We start from the raw sequence: 22,725 nt of genomic DNA, 5'->3' as shown, positions 1-22,725 counted from the left end.
CCATTCTTCTTCCCCCCCTCCTCTCCTATGTCCTGCACCTGCACCATCAGAAGGACCGGAAGAGAGTGCCGGCGAGGCGTCAGTCGTCCCGGAGAGCCCTCCGGGACCATCGCTCCAGGGCAGCCCCTCGGCCGAGGACCGACCGGTCCCACAGCGGGCTAGATAGCGGACCCCGCGCCTGCAACCGCCGACGGCGACGGACCCCCAGCTGCTGGCCATCCTCAGTCGGCAGCTGGAGGTCGCGGAGCAGCACCTCCAGCTGCAGGAGCGGGCGCTGGCCTGGCGCCAGGAGGCATGGGGGGCCTACATGCAGACATTTAACCGCCTGATGGACTACCTGTCCCCCCATGCCGCGCCGGCCGAACCATCGCCCGCCCTGCCTGCTCCTGCAGCCCCACCACCAGCTGCTCCGCCCGTCGCCGGCCCATCCGCCACCGCCCCGCCACCCACCTGCGAGGGCCGGAGCACCGAGGGACTCCTGGAGCCACCTGACACTCGCCGGCCCCCATACCTTCCGGTCCAGCCTGCTCCCACCCAGCCACGGACCAGGCTGCAAGCGCGGCAGGGCTCCCGGCCGGCCACGCCCAGTGCTGGGCTATAGGGGCGAGGGGCCCGGGACGTGGCCCCCCCCATTGTATATAGTTGGACACTGGTTTTTTGGTCCCCCCGTTTGCCCCGTCCCCCCCATGTAAATAGTTCTCCCCTTTATCCTCCCTGGTTTTCTTTTTATTATTTATGGCAGACAGTTGTTTCTTTGGATTGTTTTATTTTTGTACATATTGCTTTTCTTGAACGTTTGTACCTCGTTGTTTTCTGTTTGTGGTTCACATATATTTATTTACATCAAAAAAAAAATTTTCGGAAAGAAAAAAATAAGTTTCAGCAAGGAAAAAAATAATTTACGTTCAGCCACAAGTGCGTGCTGTCATTTGTCCAGGACAAGTGGGGGGGGGGCGGTGGGGTGCTCCATGGTGTGGGCGTTGGGGCAGGAGTGTGGGGGAGGAAGGGGCGGGCAGTAGGGGGGCTGGGCAGAGTTCACCCCGCGGCCTGTTCGTCGAAGTGGGCCCGCAGGGCCTCCCGGACCCGGATCCCCTCGGGGGCCACCTGCCAACTGGGGACAGCAGGTGACTGGATGTGTGCCCTGCCGGCCTCCGCAGCCCAGACCTGGAGAAAGGTCTCCCCCTTGCTCTCGACCAAATTGTGCAGGGCGCAGCAGGCACCCACAATCTGGGGGATGTTGTTGGGGCCCGCATCCAGGCAGGTCAGGAGACATCTCCAGCATCCCTTCAGGCGGCCAAATGAGCGCTCCACCACCTGGCGCGCACGGTTCAGGCACTCGTTGAAGCGCTCCTGGCTAGCGGAGAGATGGCCCGTGTAGGGGTGCATGAGCCACGGCCGGAGGGGGTAGGCCACATCTGCGATGACGCAGAAGGGCATGGTGGTGTCCCCCAGAGGGATCTCCCGCTGGGGGATGTAGGTCCCCGCCTCCAGCTGGCGGCACAGGCCCGAGTTCCGGAAAACCCGGGCGTCGTGGGTGCTGCCAGGCCAGCCCACGTAAATGTCCTGGAAATGTCCCCGGCTGTCCACCAAGGCCTGGAGGACGACAGAATGGTAGCCCTTTCGATTGAGGTATCGTCCGCCACTGTGATGCTGGGCACGGATGGGGATGTGAGTCCCATCCAGAGCCCCGAAGCAGTTGGGGAAGCCCAGGGTGGCAAAGGCGGCGATGGTGGCATCTGGGTCCCCCAGCCTCATGAACCTGTGCAGGAGCATGGCGTTGATGGCACGCACAACCTGCAGAGAAAGCACATGGGACGGCACCAATGAGGGGTGAGCAGGGTGTGCGTGGCCCTGCCCTGCCCTGCCCTGCCCTGCCCTGGCCCCCCTGCCCTGCTCTGGCCCCCCTGCTCTGGCCCCCCTGCCCTGCCCTGCTCCGGCCCCCCTGCCCTGCTCTGGCCCCCCTGCCCTGGCCCCCCTGCCCTGGCCTCCCCCCGTGGGTTCGCTTACCTCCATGAAGACAGCCCTGACGGTGGCCTTTCCGACACCAAACTGCTGGCCCATGGATCGGTAGCTGTCCGGAGTGGCCAGCTTCCAGATAGCGATGCCGACCCGTTTCTGCACTGTGAGGGCACGCCGCATGGCAGTGTCCTGGTGCCTGAGTGCGGGGGTGAGCCACTGGCACAGCTCCAGGAATGTCTGCCGGGTCATCCTGAAGTTCCTGAGCCAGTGGTCGTCGTCCCACTCCCCAAGCACCAGCCGCTCCCACCAGTCGGTGCTGGTGGGGTAGCTCCACAGCCGCCGGCGTGTGAGGCGGGGGGTGGAGCGGGGTGCTGCAGGGGTAAGGGTTGAGCCCTGCTGCCCTGGGGGCATCTCGTCCCCTGGGGCAAGGAGGTGCTCAGCTGCCTCCCACATGGCATGGGTCAGGGCAAGCCCTGCTCCTGCCGGGAGGGCTGGGTGGACCTCTAGCTGCTGCTGCTGCTGCTGCTGCTGCTGCTGCTGCTGCTGCTGGGGGTCCATGACTGCGGCGCCCGGGATCTGTGTGCCTATGGCTCTGCAGACCGCGTGCTGTGCAGGCTGAGTGTGTCTGGGAGGGGCCCTTTAAGGGAGCGACTAGCTGTTGCCCCGGAAGCGCTAGTCCGCCCTGTGACCCTGTCTGCAGCTGTGCCTGGCATCCCTATTTCGATGTGTGCTACTTTGGCGTGTAGACGTTCCCTCGCTGCGCCTATTTCGATGTTGGGCTGCGCAACGTCGAAGTTGAACATCAACGTTGCCGGCCCTGGAGGACGTGTAGACACTATTCATCGAAATAGCCTATTTCGATGTCGCCACATCGAAATAGGCTACTTCGATGTAGGCTTCACGTGTAGACGTAGCCACCATTTGAGGACTGTGAAGTTGCAGGTGTGGGCACCCGAACAAGTCAGGTGAGAGATGTGTGTTTGCATCTCCATGAGGCCCACATGCCTGGAACTCTTTGAGCAGATCTGGAGTTTGATGTCTCTGATGAGGTAAAGCAATTAGTAGAGCTAAGCAGCAAGTCTTTGTATACAAGTCAGTTGCCAAGTGAACACTTGAGGAGAGCAGGAGTAGTACCCAAGGGTGTTTAGGAGGGAATTGGAATACGAAATGTTCCTTCTGTTTTAAGTATGGTTCTCTGCCAGGTAGTGGATATGGCTGACAAGGGACCAACTGCTGTGTTTTGCTTTGGATGTGCTACCTTTTCCCTTCTGCCAGAAAACCGTAAAGATTTCTGGTGCATGTAATGAAAGCTGGTGTCCCTACATGAAGAGATGATACATAATCTGGAAGAACAAGTATCAACATGGTGCTGGAAAGTCAAACAGGTAGCATTCAATGCAGCTAGAAGTGTTAAATCATCATCAAATACTCAACAAGCCAACTCTCAAGGAACCAATCTCTGGAAGAATGGAATAGAAAGCTGCAGGAGATATAGCCAATGGATGTTCCTGTGATATAGTATGAACCAAGGAGAGATTCTTCAACTGTCCTCAGAAAAACAATCATTCTTGGTGACTCCATATTAAGAAGAGTGGACGAAGTCAGCCTGGGATTTCTTAGTTGAATCAACAAGAAGGGTGTTAAATTAGCAATCCCAAGGGAGATGGTAAGAAGGTGAATGTTGTACAAACACAAGCTCAGCATGTAATGAACAATTTGAACCAACGTGATGAAGAATGTAAAGAGAAGGAAATTTTCAGTTGCTTACTTACAGATACAAGAAGTCTGGAGAGTAAGCAATTAGAACTGGACATTTTCACTGTGAAGAAGAAATATGATCTAACTATCAAAACAAAAAGCAGTCAAGTAGCACTTTAAAGACTAGCAAAATAGTTTATTAGGTGAGCTTTCGTGGGACAGACCCACATGATCTAACTAGTATTACTGAAACCTCGTGGGACACATTATTAGAATGTTAAAATAGTTACATTGTTAGAGCCTGTTTCGAAAGGATAAAGTGGATGAAAGAGATGGCACTATCATAAATACTCCATTAACTGTTTGAGAATTACTGATATCTCAGAACCACAGGGTCTTAAGTGCATATAAATCTATGGTCTAATTAACACACTCAGGAGAAGGTACTGGTGGGGGTCATTTACAGACCACTAAATTAGAGCTCAAGGTGCATTACTCCTCAAGCACCTCTCTGTAATCTGTGTGGAAAGAAAAATCATGTTTTCACATCCTCAGTTTGAAAATTTGCTGGGGGTGTCATGCAGTCAATAGCAAAACATTCTATTGTTTCTAAAAATTACATTTGCTAATTTTAGTATAAAATACACCCAACATAAAATGACTTACATTTGGACCTCACAAGTGTAGATGAAGAATAATTAGTCACTGGATTTGAAATTGGTGGTAGACAAATGAGCAGTGATCATGACCTAATTATGTCTCACATGGGCAAACAGAAGACAGTTTTAAGCAGCAGTTCCTCAAAATGGTTAATTTCCTCAAACTGAGGAAAATGAATAAAATTGATTGGGAGGACAAGTATAGATAGACAAATGTGCTTAAAAATTAGGAGTTGTTGAGAGGAGGGTATCAGTTAAAAAGCTACAAACTAGAAAGAGGACAACTTTGGTTAAAAACACATCCTCTTGTGAAGGCAACAATTAAAAAAAAACCCTCCTGATAGATGAGACATGGAAAAAGAGGGCAGACTAGATAGCAATCAATATAAACTAGTAGTCACTTTCAGCAGCAAATTGATAAGGGAAGCTAAAGGGACTGTGGAAAAAAATGCATGGCTAGTCAGGCAAAGAAAATAAAAAGAGGGGATTTTAAATGTATATTAGGAAAAGAAACCCTAATGAAAGTGTAGGACCACTACTAAATGGAGATGGAAAATGTGTTAATAATGAAGTTGAAAAAGTAGAAATGTACAATAAATATTTCTGTTCCGTATTTGGAAAGAAGCAGATTGATGCTCTTTTATCATGAGAGGAAAATGAAGCACTTTCCAATCCATGAGTAATGACAGAGTATTAATATAATTTAGATTTAGGATCTAACCTGAGGAAGCACTTTGAATACCTCATTAGGCAGCTATGTGCATCTTGAGGTGTCTAGATATCTTTGGAAATCTGGCGCTTGTAAACCAAAGGCTCTTACAAACTTACCCTGAGAAAGCTAAGTGTCAATGAAAATTTCACCCCATCACCTACTTCCCCTTAAAGCATGAAAGGAAAATTTCAGACTATTTGAGCTTTAGGGGAAGGTGTAGAAAGAGGGTAAGAACTCTGCTCTTTTTGAATCTGCTAATTGACAAATGATGTTCACTCCAAGTAACAGAAGTGACCCTTACAATAAAAACTGTTAGAGCAACTTTCTTCTGTCCTGAAACAATAGCCACTGCACCACAAATAAATCTCAAGGAAAGTAGGGTGAAAAAGAAGCAGAATAATAAACCGTCTGTTGTCTCAGAGCATGCCATAGACTTAAGTCAATCTACATTGGGTTGTCTTACTACAGTGATTAATACCCAACCTACGCTGCCTTATGTTGACCTAACTGGTTCACAGACATTTCAAGAGCTGCAGTAGAAAATAATAAATAAAAAAAACAAACAGCCTAACCTGAAACAGTGGTGTTCCTGAAGCACTGTACAGCAACTCCTAAATGTCACAATGTTGTCTCATGGGGAATATTATCTAGAGTCAAAGTTGTCTGAAGTTTGGCTTTACTTGTCTCTGGCATGCTACGGTAAGAGTGCAGACTCATATCAGAGGAGTAGCACTACTCTAGCACTTACACTTTACACAGGACAGAGCAAGGAAATGCTTTAATCCATGCTGAATTGTGCATGACTTCAAATGCTCCTGACACTGTTTTAGAAAGAAGCAGCATGTGCTTTGCTAAGTATTGGCTGTCAGTGATGCAAAGTGATGGTTCTAGCTACATCCCATGCCTGGAAACCCCACTGGAGTGCTGCCCCACATTCTTATTGATCCCTTTCTGTAGAGCTCCTGCATGGCAGCTGATTCTCATGTGTGTTTATTAGGAATGGAAATGCACTTCCTTGTGTGTTTTTGTGTGTAAGTAACATTACTGTGAGGCCTACAAACAGGAGACTATCCATGTTTTACTTATTTTAGCAAAGCTGACACAGATCTGATGGATCCACAGACAATGCACAATGCTGTTTTGGCAGAGGAGTAACTGCAGTCAAATATTGGTTCCATCGGAAACACAAGGGAGAAAATAATCTGTAGCTGCCTTACAAAAAAAGAAAAAAATTGCAAGGGGGAGGGAGATGCATTCCAGCTTCACAGGATTTATAGTTGCCCAGAACAGTCTTCTTATACTGTACCACCCAGTCCAGCTGGTACTATTTACCAACACTTGCTAGTGAATGATAATTTCCTCCATGCAGCAGAGCAGCTCCGTTTTTCTAGGGGCTCACACTACATCATACAGTCCGTAACATACTGCAGGTGCGGTGGCACTCAGCCAAAGCTCTTTCCTAGTGAGGGAGACAGATGTTTAACAGTCAAGCATCCATTTGGGTAAAGTTATAAAGTGCATTTGTCTCTCTCCTGCACGCCCATTCCCCAGGCCCCTCGGTCTCAGATTCTGCCAGGATAAGAATTCAGACACTGCAAGGAAAGTAACGTTAAAAAGAATGTTAGTTAGGGTGTGAATGAGAGAGGCAACTATTCTGACATGGCTTGGCCCCTTTCTTCGCTTCGTCCACCAGGGCTCGGTGTCTCAACATAACAGAGTTAAGATTCCATGTGCTGCATGGAGTCACCATTTTACCTTTTCCAGGAACCAGTCTGGGCGTGACCCCTTTCCATCGGTCCGGATCCTCATCTTCCTGAGTGGTGCAATATCTGCAATCTCCATGATAAAAGTGTCCTCCTGGCCCCTCTCAAATCTGCAGAAATTAAAAGGTCATGCAGATTGGGCATTAGCCGCCTTAGTTCCTTGGGCTGGTGCACCATGTTCTGTGCATACAACAGCTCAAACTGTGCCAGTCACCTCAGTACAGAGGGGTGTAAATCACTGTTCTATGTGCACTGCTCCGGACTTGATTTTTCCCGTCTGGTTATAGCATGGTTTGGGCAAACTTCCACAGCCTAATATAGACAGTAATTCCTTTTCCCTGGGAATCAAGCCAATACAAACCCCTTTGTAGATTGTATCTTGTTCCCCAGGTTGTAACACAGGCTATTACTATGTTTACAAAGCATACATGCAAACAGGCCTGCTGCGGGGGCAGGGTAGGAAGAAGGTGGAGGAGGGCCAATGACAAAGGGGACAGTTGCCCCTCGGCCCAACATTTCAAAGAGGCCCAGCGCTCCATCTGGCATCACTGACGAAGTAGCAGCAGCAGGAGTGGGAGCTCCAGGCCTCTTTTAAACGCCACGGAGTGCTGTGTCGTCGCTGTGCACATGGCTCAGAGGGAGTATGGGGGGAGGGCAGGGCCAACTGCCCTAAGCCCCGCCCCTTCTGTCCCTGGCCCTGAGGGTGGTGAGCTGGGCCCCATCCCACGTTGCCTCTGGGCCTGCTGCAGCTGAATCTAGAACTTGGGTTTGCAGACTTAGTCCATCTCCTGTTCTACTGGGGGCAGGTTAGGGTTTGGAAAGTCGCCTTCTCGCTATGGCTTGTATTCTGCCATGCTGTTGAACTAGGCGCAGAAGAGGGTATATGGAATATTGGTCCCTGCTGGTGAGGAGCAAAAGGGGAAAACAGGACCAACTAATGAGCTGGAATGTGCATCCTGAATTACATGGTGTGCTGGCTAAGGGTGTGTCCCCGGCTGCGTAGTATTTTTGCTGACAGTGAAAAGTCCCACTGAAACCAAGAAAGATTTAGTCTTTGACTCCAGAAAGGCCAGCTATAGTCAGAGGCACGTGTTCTTGGGGGCACCTGCAATGTCTCCCCCTGGGTCCACCATGTAATATTCCACACAGGGTGGTAGAATAGCTAAAGACCATCCCGCAGCATTAAGACCACTTACAGAGAGAATAACAAGTCTGCTCTACAGCCTGCACTACTAGGCACCTGGTTTTTAGCTCTTGTGTTAGAGGCTCATCTACTAAGCTCTAGGGACCCCAGATTTGGTTCGATCTGCAGAATACTGGGGTCTGTTGGCTTTATGTTTACACACAGCCTTGAACATTGTGGGCACTACTACAATCTAGATAACAAATAGTAGTGGTATCCCATTCCAGCCAGTGGTCTGTACCAGCTACCAGCTTTGCGATTCTGTGATAGGAGAGAAAAATTGCTTTTCAGCCTCTGGTCAGATTACACCCAGTAAAATAAATCTGATTATCCTTGAGCCATTATCTCAGGCTGCATGGCAACAGATGCTACAAATAGGTTTGGCATGAGTTGCAAAGGTTTGATCCAAACTTTAATGTTCACAGATTTACAGCAACATGAGGTGTGGGGTTTGATTTAGGTCCATTTCTAGTTATTAAGGATTAAATTTACCTCACCCTTTTGAAAACTTGTGCCATGTTCTTTGCTTCACTGTGGTAGTGAATTCCAAGGCTAACTATACACATAAGTGGATTCTCCAGTTTCTAACCTTATGAGACAAAACGAAAAGGAACAAACTAACCCTATTCATGCTAAAGCTTTATGCCACTTTGGTCCTTTCCAGGCAAAAGAACTCTAGTCTAAGCTGTCTCTCATCATCTTATTCTTCCAACCTGCTGCCATCAGTCAGAACTGGTAGGTTGTATATCCAAGTCATTACACTTGAGGGGAACAGTAAGGAGATGGATTGGAGGCCCTATGAGTCCTCATGAACATATGTGTATGATCATAAGAGTTGTAAATCTGAATAAAAACTGGGGGTGAGGTATGCTGGAGGAGATAAAGTATTTGACACAATGCCTTCTGTGGGACACAGAGCCATTTATCTGCAGGATTTCATTAAGCTTTCATATCCAAGCCTTCACTTATAAATATTTCCATTGCCTTGAGGCCTTGGCACTAACAGTAATGTAACTAAAATAGCCTTAAATCTGTGACAGGTAAGAGAGTTGTTGCTTTGTAAGGTGATGCGCTCCTGTCAGTGAGCTAGTACTGGATGGCCCCAATAAAGATGAAGTGTCTTTTTTAACAATTTTGTATCCAGTGCCTTCTCCTCCCTATCTCTCTCTGTCCAGTTGTTTGATGACTATGGACGTTTCCATTTGGGACTTAAATCAATGGAAATTTGTGCTGTGAACTGCTGGCTTGAGAGACAGCATAAATTACAATTGAACAGGCAATGTGTGCACTGGGGAAAGTTCCATTCTGCTGAGGGTATTAAGGACAGCCTTGCCAGCGCAAGTGATGGGTAGGTTACAATCAGACTCAGGGAAAGAATGAGAGCTCACAGTTGGGCCTGGAGAAGCTAGCTAACAGCAGGAGACACCCCTAATCAGCTACACGGGTTGATTGGCTCAGTGGCATTGTCCACTAGCACTGCTGAGCCAGGGGCATTTAATGTGTATGCCCACAGCATCCTGCACCTGCCTTGTTCTCAGCCTTGCTCCAGTCCTGTTATTGCCTTGCTCCTATCTTGCCTCCAGTCCATTACTATCCTGCCTCCAGTTTATTCCAACCCTATTACTCATTCTTGGCTCTGACATCTGGATCTTGACTCTATGTGATGTGACTGGATTTTTTATGGATAGGGAAGCCGTTTTGTATGTCCATTGTATCTATTGACACCAAATATTGTACCAAGGGGGTCGTATGAGGTGTCTAATGAAAGCTAATAATGCACTGATTTTGTGTACACTGTCTATATGTCCGTATCATGCTTGTAGGTAAAGTTATAGATTTCACCTCTGAAGCTGTATTAGAAATATTTCAGTGCTGAGGTTCACAATAGGAAGTGAGTCTCCACTCCAGCCAGGACAATAGACTAAACAAAGGCCCAGACAACTAACACCCATTTTGTGAAAGTGGGTTTCTCCTTCTGGGACTGCAATGAATGGAAACACAGCACAGAGACCCACTGGGCCAGGTGGTAAGTCAAGACCTATAGCAGAAGAATGGAATTTTCCCTCCGCATATGAAAAACTGTAAGATGAGCGCTGGCAGGTACTAGTTAAGTCTATCTGAACTAGAGGCTTAGCCCTCAAGAGGATGTTTGCAAAGACTTTCAAGAATCAGCATACAACATTGCTGGCCTGAATTAATGACTGGAAGTAATGTATGTAAATAGCACTTTAACTATTTCTTTTTAACCCTGCTCTTTCTTTTTTATTAATAAATCCTTAGATATTAGCTCTCAGGCTTTTGCATGGAGATTTGGGTAAGGCCCAAGTATCTATTGACTGGGGGTTGTGGCTGGGGTCTTTGAGGTCTCGAAGGATCTGTGTGGTGTTCAGTGAAATTGGTTTAGTAACCTCTCACCTTAGTTTGGGGTTTTTGGTCTGGTCTGTGGCTCTGCTTGTTTGGCTTCTGGCTGGCTAAGGAAGCTAGCAGAAGTGCTGTTGTGGCTGATTTGATTTGCCTTAGTGAGAAGGAAATCCCTGCCTAGGGCTGTAAGAAGCCCAGATTTTAAGCAAGATTCCCTGGGTTGACTTCTCTAGCTGTTCCCCAAAACGCCATCCTATCACACTTTAGCACTAGGCTGGCCAGCTGCTGTTCTGAGCACTAGATTTGACTGCCCAGGCCCTGGTCTGTGATGTCTTGTGGCCAAGCAGAAATGCAGTGCATGCAAAGCTACTTTATCTATTGCGTGTATTAGCTGTTATTCCTTTGGGTCCTTGAACAGCTAGCTGCTTCAGTTTCTTTTCACTATATTTTGGGAGGCCCTGTCTTCAAGAATGGCATCTCTGGTTACTGATGGCACACAGTGTAGGATATTGTAGTGATGTCTCTTCGTGGAAGCACAGCGATTTCACTATTTACAGTAATATAAGTTATTTCTCAGTTTATTCAGGCAACTAGAGGAGTTTTGGATATCAAGTGCTATCTTGAAGGGCATCCTTTCCACTTCTCTCTCTCACCATCCTTCATATGCATTTTCAGCTGACATCTGGCTGGTTCTTCTGTGGATGCTTGTCAGTTTTAATCATGGGTTTCTCATAGCAGTATTCCTTGGGTCAGCCAGGACATGACGTAGAATCATGCCTTCAAGACACTCAATATAATGCCCTTCCACCTCTTCACTTCCTTCTGACTGCTAGAGGTGTTGCAGCAATTAACTGGTTAAGTATTTTAAGTCATGGCCTGCTGCTCGGTCTACCATTCAGCCCCACCGTAGCTGTGGGATACCACTGCTGGTCCCACTGCCAGGCCCACCAGCCCTTTGTGGCTGGGGTTGTTCCAGCCTGGTGCACCTGGCCACTCCTGGAATTCACTGGCAAGGGCTGATTAACTGGTTAACCAGTAAGCATACCACAGAACTCTTATTTTCAATAGTACCACTTAGTGTGTTATACACAGAATCACAGCTCAGCCAGGTCACATGCTGTTAGGCTGTGGTCAAAGATCTGGTGTCCCCTACAGCAAACTGCATCTAAATGCCATGGCTAAATCATCAGCTTCTGCAGCACTCTGGCATGACAGCCTGGAAACTCTGTGGCAGTTTATATAAATATTAAAATTGAGACATTTACGGAATTAAATCAAAATGGAATACTACAATCATTGTGGTAGCCCCCTATGACATTCATTCCATGCTGTCCTCACATTTTGATAACGTACAACTGATGGCACCAGTTACAGAGGGGATGCTGGAGGTTTTGGCAGTGGAGTAAGGGTGAGTTAGAACTTTTGGCAGCTGGTGAGCTGATGGAGTCAGATTAAGATTATAAAGCAAGCGTTTTAGCTGTTTCTGTGACAGTGATCATTAGTGAAATAGTCACAAAGAATATCTTTAAGTTACAGAGTATATCACCCCTCAGTATGGCGGGTTAGCCAAATTACGGTGTTGGTTTACATTTAGTCCATGCTTTTTACATTACCTGTACAAGTATGAAAGATAATTTAAAAAAAAAAAACCAACCCTAAGTCTTAGGTTCTTCTGCAAAGGTAGATTCCACATCAAACACTGAAGGTATGGTATCAAGGAATATAGGACCCTGCCTGTAACTGACATAAGACTTCAGTATTCACAATTTTCCTCAGAATGTCTAGTTTTTTCACTGCACAGAAACAGGAAAAACTCCAAGACTTGAGAACATTCCGAAATATGCTACATCATCTGTTGCATAGTGTATTTCTTCCTATGAAACTGTTAAATCCAATTTCACCATTTGGAAATGGGATCTGCTCCTCCGCCGTTAAAATCAATGACAGTTTTGCTACTTACTTCATTGGGATCAGGAGCAGAGTCCGTCTGTGTTTACAATCTGAAAGCTGTGCTTTGTTGTTGCCTGTGTTTAAGGAACAAAAGAGGAGGAGACACCGTACCTCTCTCCATTTTTATCCAGCTGCATCTCCTCAGTGTTCCCACTGGATCCAAAGAGAGTCATGTAAATATTTGTATCAGTCCCAGCATTCTGGATGTCTCCAGTCACAACAGTAACTTCATAAAGAATCTGGCAAGGATTGAAAGAATCATGTAGCATCTCATGGCAAACAGCTGTTCCTGATTCAAACAAAAGCCTAAACAAAAAGCTGGTCAGGCTCTGCAGTTTGTCTGTTTCTTTAACCGCGGCAGTCACCACAGCATAGTACCTTTAATACCATCATTTTTTATACTGATATTTTCTCTTGCAAGATTACTGGCCAAAAGACTTATTATGAAATCTTTTCCTTTTTTGTTGCCTTACTCCTGTTAGAGGTTTTGACATCCCAAATAGCATGTCAGCATGTGATAGAGACTGTTATTACTGCACACACAGACACTTTGGAAGTGATAGTCATCGGATGTACTGCAGAGGCAAGTGATAAATGGCAATGATCATACAGCTTTGTCTGTTTCATCCACATGCTGCTCACAAATCCGTCACTGTTTTAACATTCCAGCCCATCCCCCACAAGCAGCTTCAAACTACCACCACTTTAAAAATAAACTTGCTAGGGAAACAGTCTAAGATGGGTAGCTGTGTTAGTCTGTAGCTTCACAAATCTGAAGAATCTGATGAATCTGAAGAAGTGGGTTTTACCCACGAAAGCTCATTACCTAATAAACAAAATGGTTAGTCTTTAAGGTGCTACAGGACTGCTTGCTTTGCTAGGGAAATGTTTGTTCCTTCTCTTCAAATACAGTATTTCTCTTGCCCCACCTCCCTAAACGTTGCTACTCTGATGTCCACAATGGATAATATTTAGTTCTGCTTCCATGACGAGTTTAAATCCTGATATGTATCTCACCATGCTGCCTGGCAAGACTTGGGTGTGGAAAAGTGGAGATTGCCAGTTTCTCAATGAGATTCACAGCGCCTGTATCTAGCCCTGGAAGGTCCCAAGATATCAGACTTTAAAGTTGTGCCAACGTATACACTGAAAAGCTACCTGGGGTCATTTTCGTTCTATTAGCTTAATTTGATTCTCTTTCTCTGAGACATGAACAGTTGGAATGTTGGGGTAAAATATTTCAAAAGTACCTGAGTGATTTATGTACCTGAGTCCCAGTGCTATATGGATGGATACAAGGGTGCTGGAATAAGTTTTAGATTGGGGGTACTGAGACCTGTTGGCCCCAGCTGGAAACCTTGTGTATAAGGGAAACCACTTCAGGACAGGTGCTGCTGATGTATCCACTGTACGTTTAGTTCCAGCACCTATGGATGAGATGGACGCATTTTCAAAGAGCACTTAATTGACCTGGAAGTCACTCTGAAAGCCAATGGGACGCAGTTACCTATGTTATTAAGGCTATGTCTACATTAGATGTAGGAGCTGACCATAACGTGCAATTTTAGCAATGTCAACTGCATAGCTAAAATTGATTTATTTGCAGTCAACTTTCATGTCTGTCTACATGGGGCAAGGTTGATGGGAGCGTTTCTCCCTTCAACCTTCCTTATTACTCACCTCTCGTGAGGAGCACATGGGTTGACTTTTACCCCTGAAAGCATCATTTTGCACATGCGTGAAACTAACCCCTGAAGATCGACTCTGAGTGGGTCGATCTTCTGTAGTCGCTTAGATGTAGCCTTAGGCACTTTTGCAGCTGTTATCCATGGTAACTCAGGCACTTCAGTTTATCAGCGGAGAGACATCAAAACAGTTCCAATACGCCATATTTCTTAATTGTGTCATATGTTGTGTACATTTTATAGGAATCAGTTGTGGATGACACATATTCAAGGGTATCAAAAGAATAGGAGGGAAAACAAATTAAAGCTGATACTTTTAAATTTTGCTGCACGCTGTGAAGGAGGCAAAGAAAAATCATACCATTAACTTTCTAAAACCAGTTAAGGATACTAGTCCTCACTGATGCCTATATATTTGTAGCTACTGATCCAACCCACATAAGGAAAGATGTGAAAGAATGTGTTAAGAACTGTTTGAAAAGCGACACCTACACTTCAATTTTTGAATTTTGACCTACTAACACCATGACAGACAGACACACTGATTTTCCTCAAATCTTCCAGCAAAATTCTAGCATAACATCACAGAAGAGGTTTCAGATGGGTGGAATTACTTTTGGCAAACAAGGAGGTGGTAAGACATACTGGGCTTGAAGTTAAACCTTAATTAGCATCAATATTCATTTATGGATGACATATTAGAGAATGTCTCTGGTGTGAGTCTTTGAAAGCTGTCTGAGGTGGAAGTTAAAGAACTGGTGGAATGTTTCAGGTAAAATACATCTTAACACCAGTATTCTGCCCAATATGTCCTTTCCGAGTGTGATAGGTTCTATTGTTCAAAGCTGTGTGCAGTGGCTGAGTGCCTGTCAGTTAGTCAAAAATGTTATTACACTTCAGTTTGTCTGGGGTACATAAAACATTTTATGAGCAAATCTCATTTAGTTGGAAGTCAAGAGCAATGTATGAAATTACTATTTTACCAGCAGGGTGAACTAGATGTGAATACAGATTTACCAGTAGAGATTTCAGACCAGCACTGTATTATAGTCTCACTTGTCAACATTATTGTCTGCTAATATTTCTATTATGAATCTTATTCCAAGGACTGCACAATTCAACTTTTTAACATTTGTATTGGTTTAAAATACAGCACACAACATCTCATCTCAAATGTTTATATACATATAGTGGTTTTTGTCCTTCCTTTTTAATTTTTCTTTGCTACACTTCATTTAAATCATTTGGTAGATGATTCAGAGATAAGCAAACCTATAAAAGTCTCATGGTTTCCAAATTCTTTGAACTGACAAAAAACAAAATAATTTTGAAATACAAACTTCAGTCAAAAGGAAACCTCAGACTTTGCATAAATAAAAAGTCACATCTTTGTTAACTTTGAAATGATTTCTTGTGCATACAAAACAACAGATTAGAAATTATTTTTAGCACTGTAAATATATACAGTGCTTTAAACCAAGCAATGGCACTAAGCAAAAATTCTAAATAAATAATAAATATATCTTTTAAAAATGAGAAACCCAAACCTCATGTACAAGGTACAGTACAGTAGTTTACAAAGGTATTCTCTGTAGTCATGGCATACTCTTTCACCATGTTTTAATTTAATTGTTAAAGATAAAAAAGATCTTAGAACACACCTTGTGGCCAATGTTAATACAATCTGCATCCAGGATGTTGAAGACACGTGAAGTGAGTCCATCCCCTCGGTCCCTGGCCAGCCAGCATTTACAGACAAAGGTATACATGACCCCTTTAGTGGGAACAATGAGTGTTAGCTCTTCCACCAGCCAGGAGCTCTCAGGTGTGGCACCATCATGACCCAGCTATGATATTCAAACAGATAAAAACATTGATTGTTAAAGGAAATATAGAGATATTCAAGGATCCTAACAGGAAACAATCAGACCAGATGTTTTAACTGTTAATGATGGGCATAGCCATCATGTACTGGTGAGATGCAGCCAACTCCAGGATGGAACACAGCAGTTGTAAGACATGATATTTCTATAGAAAAGGATGTCTGGATCCACAGCAGTTAAAACTAGTTAAGGTACTCAGAAATCATACTGATGAGCATAGTTATAAAACCTAGACAGCAGTCCTGGTCAACACCATAGCCAGCTGTAAACACAGGTGCTGGGGTGTGGATATTAAATGCCCACATTAAAACATGATCATGAAACACCACTGCAGTTGCCAAAAGTACACCACCTCTTATTGCCATCACATCTTTCCGCTCCACCACTAATAACAGTAGTGATCACCCACTATTTTCTTTAACTGTAAGGTTAGGACAGGAACTGTGTGGAACTGTATGGCTGCATCTCTTTTTGTACAGGACTTAACAGAATGGGTCTCAGTGTTAATCAAAATCTTTTTTGCTAATGTGCAGTAAATATTAAAATAATAAATATTAAAATGATCTTTAAATAGCTTAGAAATATGGTGACCTGGGCCCAATTCAGTGTTCTGCCTTAGACTTCCTGGGTGACTAGACACTTTGCCTTAGCTCCCATCTGTAAAATGGAGCCAATGGCTCCTTGATTGCTCCCAGGGACGTTGTGAGGGTAAATACATTAAAGACTGTGAGGCACTGAGGGTACGTCTACCTTGCAGTTAAAACATTCATGACATTCAGAGCCAGAGTCAGCTGACTTGGACACGCAGGGTTAACTCCAGGGCTAAAAACAGCAATGTTACATTTGGTCCTGGGCTCTGAGGCCTAGTCTACACTAGGGATCAAAGTCGATCCCAGAGATGCAACTCTAGCGGCATTGTGGAGTACCAGGATCAATGGGCAAACCAAGGTAGATCAATTTCGCTGTGTCTTCACTGACACAGCAAAATTGACCTCTGGCGGATTGATCACACCGTGTCAAACCCACAGTAAGTACAGGCATACCTGGAGACCCTCTTCCTCAGAAAACCCAGGCTCCTGCCCGAGCGCAAACATCTACACTGCAATTTTATAGCCCCGCAGCCTAAGCCCCATGAGTCTCAATCAGCTGACCCAAAGTGTGGACATGGCATCAAATACTATGGTGATGTGGACCCCTGCACACGATAGACAGATAGCTGAAAGTTGGTATCCGAAGTAACACAGTAATTCTGTGGGCACTGGATCAGTACTGACAGTGCAAAGAATCCTCATCTGTAGTTATCATCATTCTACAGTTCCTTGAAGGATCTCCCAGCCTTGGCCCATGAAAACTGACAGCATCACAGCCAGAGATGGCACAGCTGAATCAGTTGCTAACACTTCAAGCTCCTCTCCAAGAACATGTGTGTTTCACTGTCATATAACTTGGGAGATTAATCTTAGCACATCCATATCAGCATAATTACGTGTCTCAATCACAAAAAGAGAACTTCTCTCTGTCAGTCATTCTAATGAACAATCTGTTCACAAAAGGCTGGAAATAAGAGCTGCCTACAGTTCATTATTTTCAAAGCAAAAGTTACACATCATTAAGAGATACAGAACTCTTAGCTCTCAATTTTTACATCTTATTTTCTGAAACACTCTAAATAGCTAATAACTTTTTTAAAAAAGAATAACAGTTCCATTGAGGATGACAGGTCTGCGGTATCTTTCTCCACCCAAAAACAAATGATCATTTTATCCGACAGTCTGAGCCGTCACTCCTATTAGGGACATTATTACAATGCTAATGTCTGTGCAGCTGCAGAAAATTAGAGCTAACCACCAGGGAAATTCAAGTCGACAGTAGATGCAATAATTCTCAGATTCCGAGGGTGTGAGCAGAATGGGAATACAGCACTTGCTTTTCCACACCCTCCCTGCAAAGCCAGTGACCCCTCAGAGACTATGTACACTGTGTCTCTAAATCTGTAGTAGGATGCCAGGAATGAGGAGGTTTGGGAAGTTCTAGAAAGCAGAGACAGAGTCTCTGTAGGGGAAATTCTGTTGGGTCTTTTGTGACAGTCTGCTGCTCAGATCAGATGGTTACAAATGTCCCACAAGGCTTCATTCAGGGACATCTCTTGACAGCAGCATTTCAAAGCAGCGATTAACTCCTCTGATAGCAGTCATGTGCCATAAGAAGGTCCCTTGCATTCTGGGCTACTTTTGGATATCCAAAGACCAGCAAACTTTCACGGATCCTTAGAATAATGTTTAAAACATGAGTTAAAACTTCAGTGCAGTGCTGAACAACTGCTGCCGATGGTCAGTGGGACGTTCAGAATATAACTCTGGGATTATTTAATTTTGAGTTATCTGAGCAGGTTACTTTTCAGTCGCCGGAAATGGTAAATTGTTGTCATATAAGTTCCTTCTCAATATGAATCATGCAATAAGCCACACTAATCTATTGCATGGCCTTAAGTCACCATCACACAAGTGGTGAGTGTGGACACAGAGCCGAAACTACCACCAATGGAAGACTGATGAGATTTCTGGCTGTGATGCTGAGATGTGCATAAAAGAGTATAAGAAAGAGAATTTCAGAGAGAATTGGTTGCCTAGCCCCAGAGACTCCTTTGGAAAGTCATGTCATGGTTGTTATTTCTCAGGGCTCATGTACAATACCGCAGAAGATAGACCCGCTCTGGGTTGATCTTCTGGGGTTTGATTTCACACGTGCATGAAATCGAGCTCTCAGGGGTCAAAGCTGACCACTGTGCTCCTTGCAAGAGAAACAAGGAAGGTTGAAGGGAGAAACTCTCCCATTGATCTTCCCCTGTTAAGACAGACAAGTTAGCTGAGTGTAGATACATCAGTTTTAGCTGCTCACTTGGCATAGCTGAAATTGCATATCTGCAGTTAACTTATATGTCGAGTGTAGACACAACCTCAGAGTCTAAAGTTTGCTAGGGTCTTCACAGTACAGCTAATAAGGCCAGGAACATACCTACAGCCAAATTTTAGATGTGACATAAGGTAAACTACAACAGCAGAAAAGGAGAGATCAGACAAAGGTCACAGCAAAGAGACTGCATGGTTAGGGCCTGGCATTGGAAATCTCATGGGCTCACGACAGCAGGGCTCAGAGCCTTATTCAGCAAAGTCCAGCACACAGCACTGTGGGACAGAATTTGTAATAACAAAAGGAGCTTGGTTCTTTGTAGATATCATGTCAGAAGTGAATCTTGCAGTGGGATCTGAATGAGGAGAGGGCTAGATGCCTGGCCTATCAACTTGGGAAAGACTTCGCATGCATATGAGAAAACACAGAATTTTAAATAATGCTGTGATTCGCCACAGGAATTGAAATCTACAACAAAGGGCTTTTTTTTTCTTTATTAGGAGAAGAAAATGAATATGAGTTTAAGAAAACACTATTCAGTTTTCAGCAAGTGCCTGCCTGTGGTTTCTGCTGACTACCAGGTGTCCACATTATTTTGATTTCAGAGCGGAATGATACATTTTAATTTACAAAGTTTTAACAATGTAGGCAAAGCGGGCAGCAAAAAGGCCCTCTGAGAGCACTCAGATTTTCGCTGTTTTTGTCTTTACTGAGAGCAGAATAAAAATGCATTATTACAAACTGTATCACAATGTAAATATCACTAGCCTTGCAAAGCCAGTTAAACAAAGCACAGACTATTCCAGCATCTTCTGCACTACACCCTGTTATTTTTACTCAGGAATTGACGTGTATAACCTCTCACATGCTTCTAATAGCTAGTAAAGTCCACTTCAAATACCCAGGTGTTCTCCTCCTCCACCAAATAGCTAGCAATTTTCTTCCTCTGTACCTAAAGTGTACAACACTGTACAAAACCAAACCAAAACAAAACAAAAAAAGCACAGATGCCACGGCACCAAATACAGATGGGAATGTGGATGTCACAGCTGGAATGCAGATTAATCAGAAGATACTTTCCATACTGATAGGGCCCACTGAGGCTTTGGGAGCCCAAGTGGCTAGAGGCTTGTGCCAAAGCTGTGTTATTTCTTGGCTTTTATTCTTCTTCCTCACTTTCCACATTGTTTCCTTCCCTCCTCTGCCTGTTTATATTATTTCCCCCATTTCCTGCCTGTCCCCTTTCTCGCAGTGCCCCTGCCTACATCATACTTCCTTTTTAAATTCCCCATTCCATATCTTCCTGGCCCTTTCCTACCCACTTCTTTATCGCTCTTTCCCCAGACTCCTGATTTTCTCTCCTTTTCTTTTCAATGGTTTGATGGGGTCCAATATTTGCTCACCCTCTACGTACCTGCCCAGGTCAGAAGTATATTTGCATATGCAGTAATCCCCCAAGATACACGAAGGTTGTGTTCCACACAACCCTCGTGTACCCTGAAATTCACCTAAGTCAGGGGCTCAGGCAGTGGGTTGGGGTGTGGGGGGGCAGGGGGAGTTAAACCTGGGGCAGGTTAGGGCTGCAGGAGGGAATGGGGGGGTGGAGTTGAGCTGGGTTTGTGGGGGTTGGAGGCAGGTCTGCTGGGGTTGGGGCCGGCATGCATGGTCGTGGCTGGACCTGAGGCATGCAGAAGTTGGTGGAGCTGAGGCACACAGTGATAGCTGGAGCCGGGGGCTGCGGTGGTGGCTGATGCCGGTGCGCATGTTGGTGGCTGGAGCCAATGCATGCAGTGGTGGCTAGAGCTGTAGCACACAGCGGTAGCTGGAGCCAGGGGCTGCGGTGGTGGCTGGAGCTGGAGCACGTGGTGGTGGCTGGAGCTGAGGATTGCGGCAGAAGCTGGAGCCAGGGGCGGCAGTGGAGGTGGGAGCCAGGACACGTGACAGTGGCAGGAGTCCCCGCTACCCCCGTCCTCCCTCCCGGCTGCACTCAGGGGAAGAGCTGGCTGCTGTCATCTCTGTTTCCCTTTGACAGGGGGATCTCCTCCCCATCCCCGACCTGGGTGTATCCGTAGGGTTTAATGGATAAAATACGAATTGGGGGTCAGCCACATGAGAGTGGGGTCACGTACTCGGGATTTGCATAATCTGAGACCTTACTGTACACATATGCTGGTGGTGTTGCGGGGGTGGGGCCAGGGAGCAGTATTCCCTCTAATTTTTTCCATCCACGTGCAAAATAAAGTCTTTTATGTGTGCCACAGCATGTGTGGATGCCCACAACAGTAGAAACACATGCTGTGGGTGCTGTGCTAATCTACTGCACAGCATTTAACCTCTCCTGGGTGGCTATCCCAGTGCTCAGCTTACAGGAAACACTGGCAAAGAGTTATATACTTGTCTAACATTGAAAATCTGAACCAAAAATCCTTGGATACAAATTGGTCTAGGATTATTAACTAGCATTTAGAGTGCATTAAGAAAATGGCAAGATAATAAACTAAAAGCTATTAGGAAGCTCATCTCAAAGTGTCAGAACACTTTGCTTGAATGAAAGTTAATGGAATCATTTCACTTTAATGTTACCTGCTGCAACAGGGCATGCAAACTCAGAGATTTTCCGTTTATTTAGGAGTTCTCTCTCTTTTTATATATACCTTTAATTCCTCTCTCTCTCTCAATAAAAAAAAATTAACAAAGGCTTTGTAGCTCATCTGGAAGGTTAACAGCAACAGTTGGGCAGAGCCAGAAAGAGACTGACTATTGAAATCCTCAGTTCCCATGGGCCTCAGCCTGCAGAAAGACTGCCGTACTTCAGGACTTGAATAGACTTTCTCAAGATGGTAGCAGCCATGTGGCACAAGAAAGATACAGATCTTGAAATTTCATACTACATTTAAACCCAGTAATGAGGAGTTTATGTAAATTCTCTCTCCCTGAGCCAGAATATGAAAAAACAGAAAAGAGAAAGAAATGTTCCTTTTCTAGGATCTCTGATCTGTGCACATGGCTGATGAGACATGATTAATTCTCTTTTGGGATGGCCTCCAAACTGTAAAAACAATTTCCATGTTAAGCTAGAAAATTGTACAAGATGCTTTTCTCACTGGAAGCACCTTATGAAACCCAACTAGATGCACAGCAAAAGTCAACAAGGGAAATGGCAAATAGAAAATTGGACCCTGGAAATTTAAACTGACCCATGGATGAATGATAACTGCGCCAGATTAAAAAAAATTACATTTGAAAATGTTAAAAGAAGCATCGTATGGAAGAGCAATTGCCATTTTGTTAGTGATGGGACAAAACTGGGACATCAGTTTCCAAGCCATTTAAATTTTGCAGATGTTGAACCTCCCTTCTTAGGTCTTGGTTCTATGTCAGATCCCAAACCGGTAGAGATCTATTGGCTGAGTCTGATTTAGGTGGTACAGAAATCATGTAAGAGAATCCAGTTTATAGCCATTCTGAATCCAAACACCTTCTCTTTTGCCCATCTCTATCTGAACATAGGAGAAATGCACTTCATTTAAGCCAAGAACCACTCTTCATTCACACAGTACCTCCAATTTTTTGATTTCTCCAACATCTAATCCCATAACAGAGAACTTCTCCACTGAGCCATCAGCAAACTCTTTCTTGTTTTTTGGGAGATCAAGCCAGAGCCTGCCTGTCTGCACTTTTTGAGGACCCATAATGATGATGTAAACTCGGCTGTCAGTGCTTGAATCATATTCCTTGCCGGTAGTGATGATGAGATGGTATGGAATCACTGCAACAGAAACAGTGTCTTTAATCAGAGAGCATGTACAGAGACACAAGAGTAGCGACATCTCAAGTACCAACAATCACATCCTGCGAGGTGCGCGCACACACACACACACACACAGAGAGCAAAGTTCTGCACTGACTTGCCTGCTGTAGAATTCCATTCACTTCAGTAAGGTTGCACAAGGTATATTTCA

At 45.1% G+C, this 22,725-nt stretch overlaps 1 protein-coding gene across 2 annotated transcripts in view; it reads right to left on the bottom strand.

Moving 5' to 3' along the window:
• Positions 1-22,725, bottom strand: part of LOXHD1 (lipoxygenase homology PLAT domains 1) — a 274,986-nt gene that overhangs the window by 36,186 nt on the left and 216,075 nt on the right. For both annotated transcript variants that reach the window (XM_074994358.1, XM_074994359.1), the window contains exons 37-40: positions 22,324-22,532; positions 15,632-15,817; positions 12,397-12,524; positions 6,784-6,901 (exon numbers count right to left, since the gene is read on the bottom strand). In XM_074994358.1, coding sequence (XP_074850459.1) covers positions 6,784-6,901; positions 12,397-12,524; positions 15,632-15,817; positions 22,324-22,532 — 641 coding nt within the window. The remainder of the gene's footprint in view (positions 1-6,783; positions 6,902-12,396; positions 12,525-15,631; positions 15,818-22,323; positions 22,533-22,725) is intronic.

The sequence above is a fragment of the Carettochelys insculpta genome, chromosome 5 (genome assembly GCF_033958435.1).
Source record: "Carettochelys insculpta isolate YL-2023 chromosome 5, ASM3395843v1, whole genome shotgun sequence".
Lineage (NCBI taxonomy): Eukaryota > Metazoa > Chordata > Testudines > Carettochelyidae > Carettochelys > Carettochelys insculpta.
This window is presented reverse-complemented; position numbering and strand designations above follow the sequence as displayed.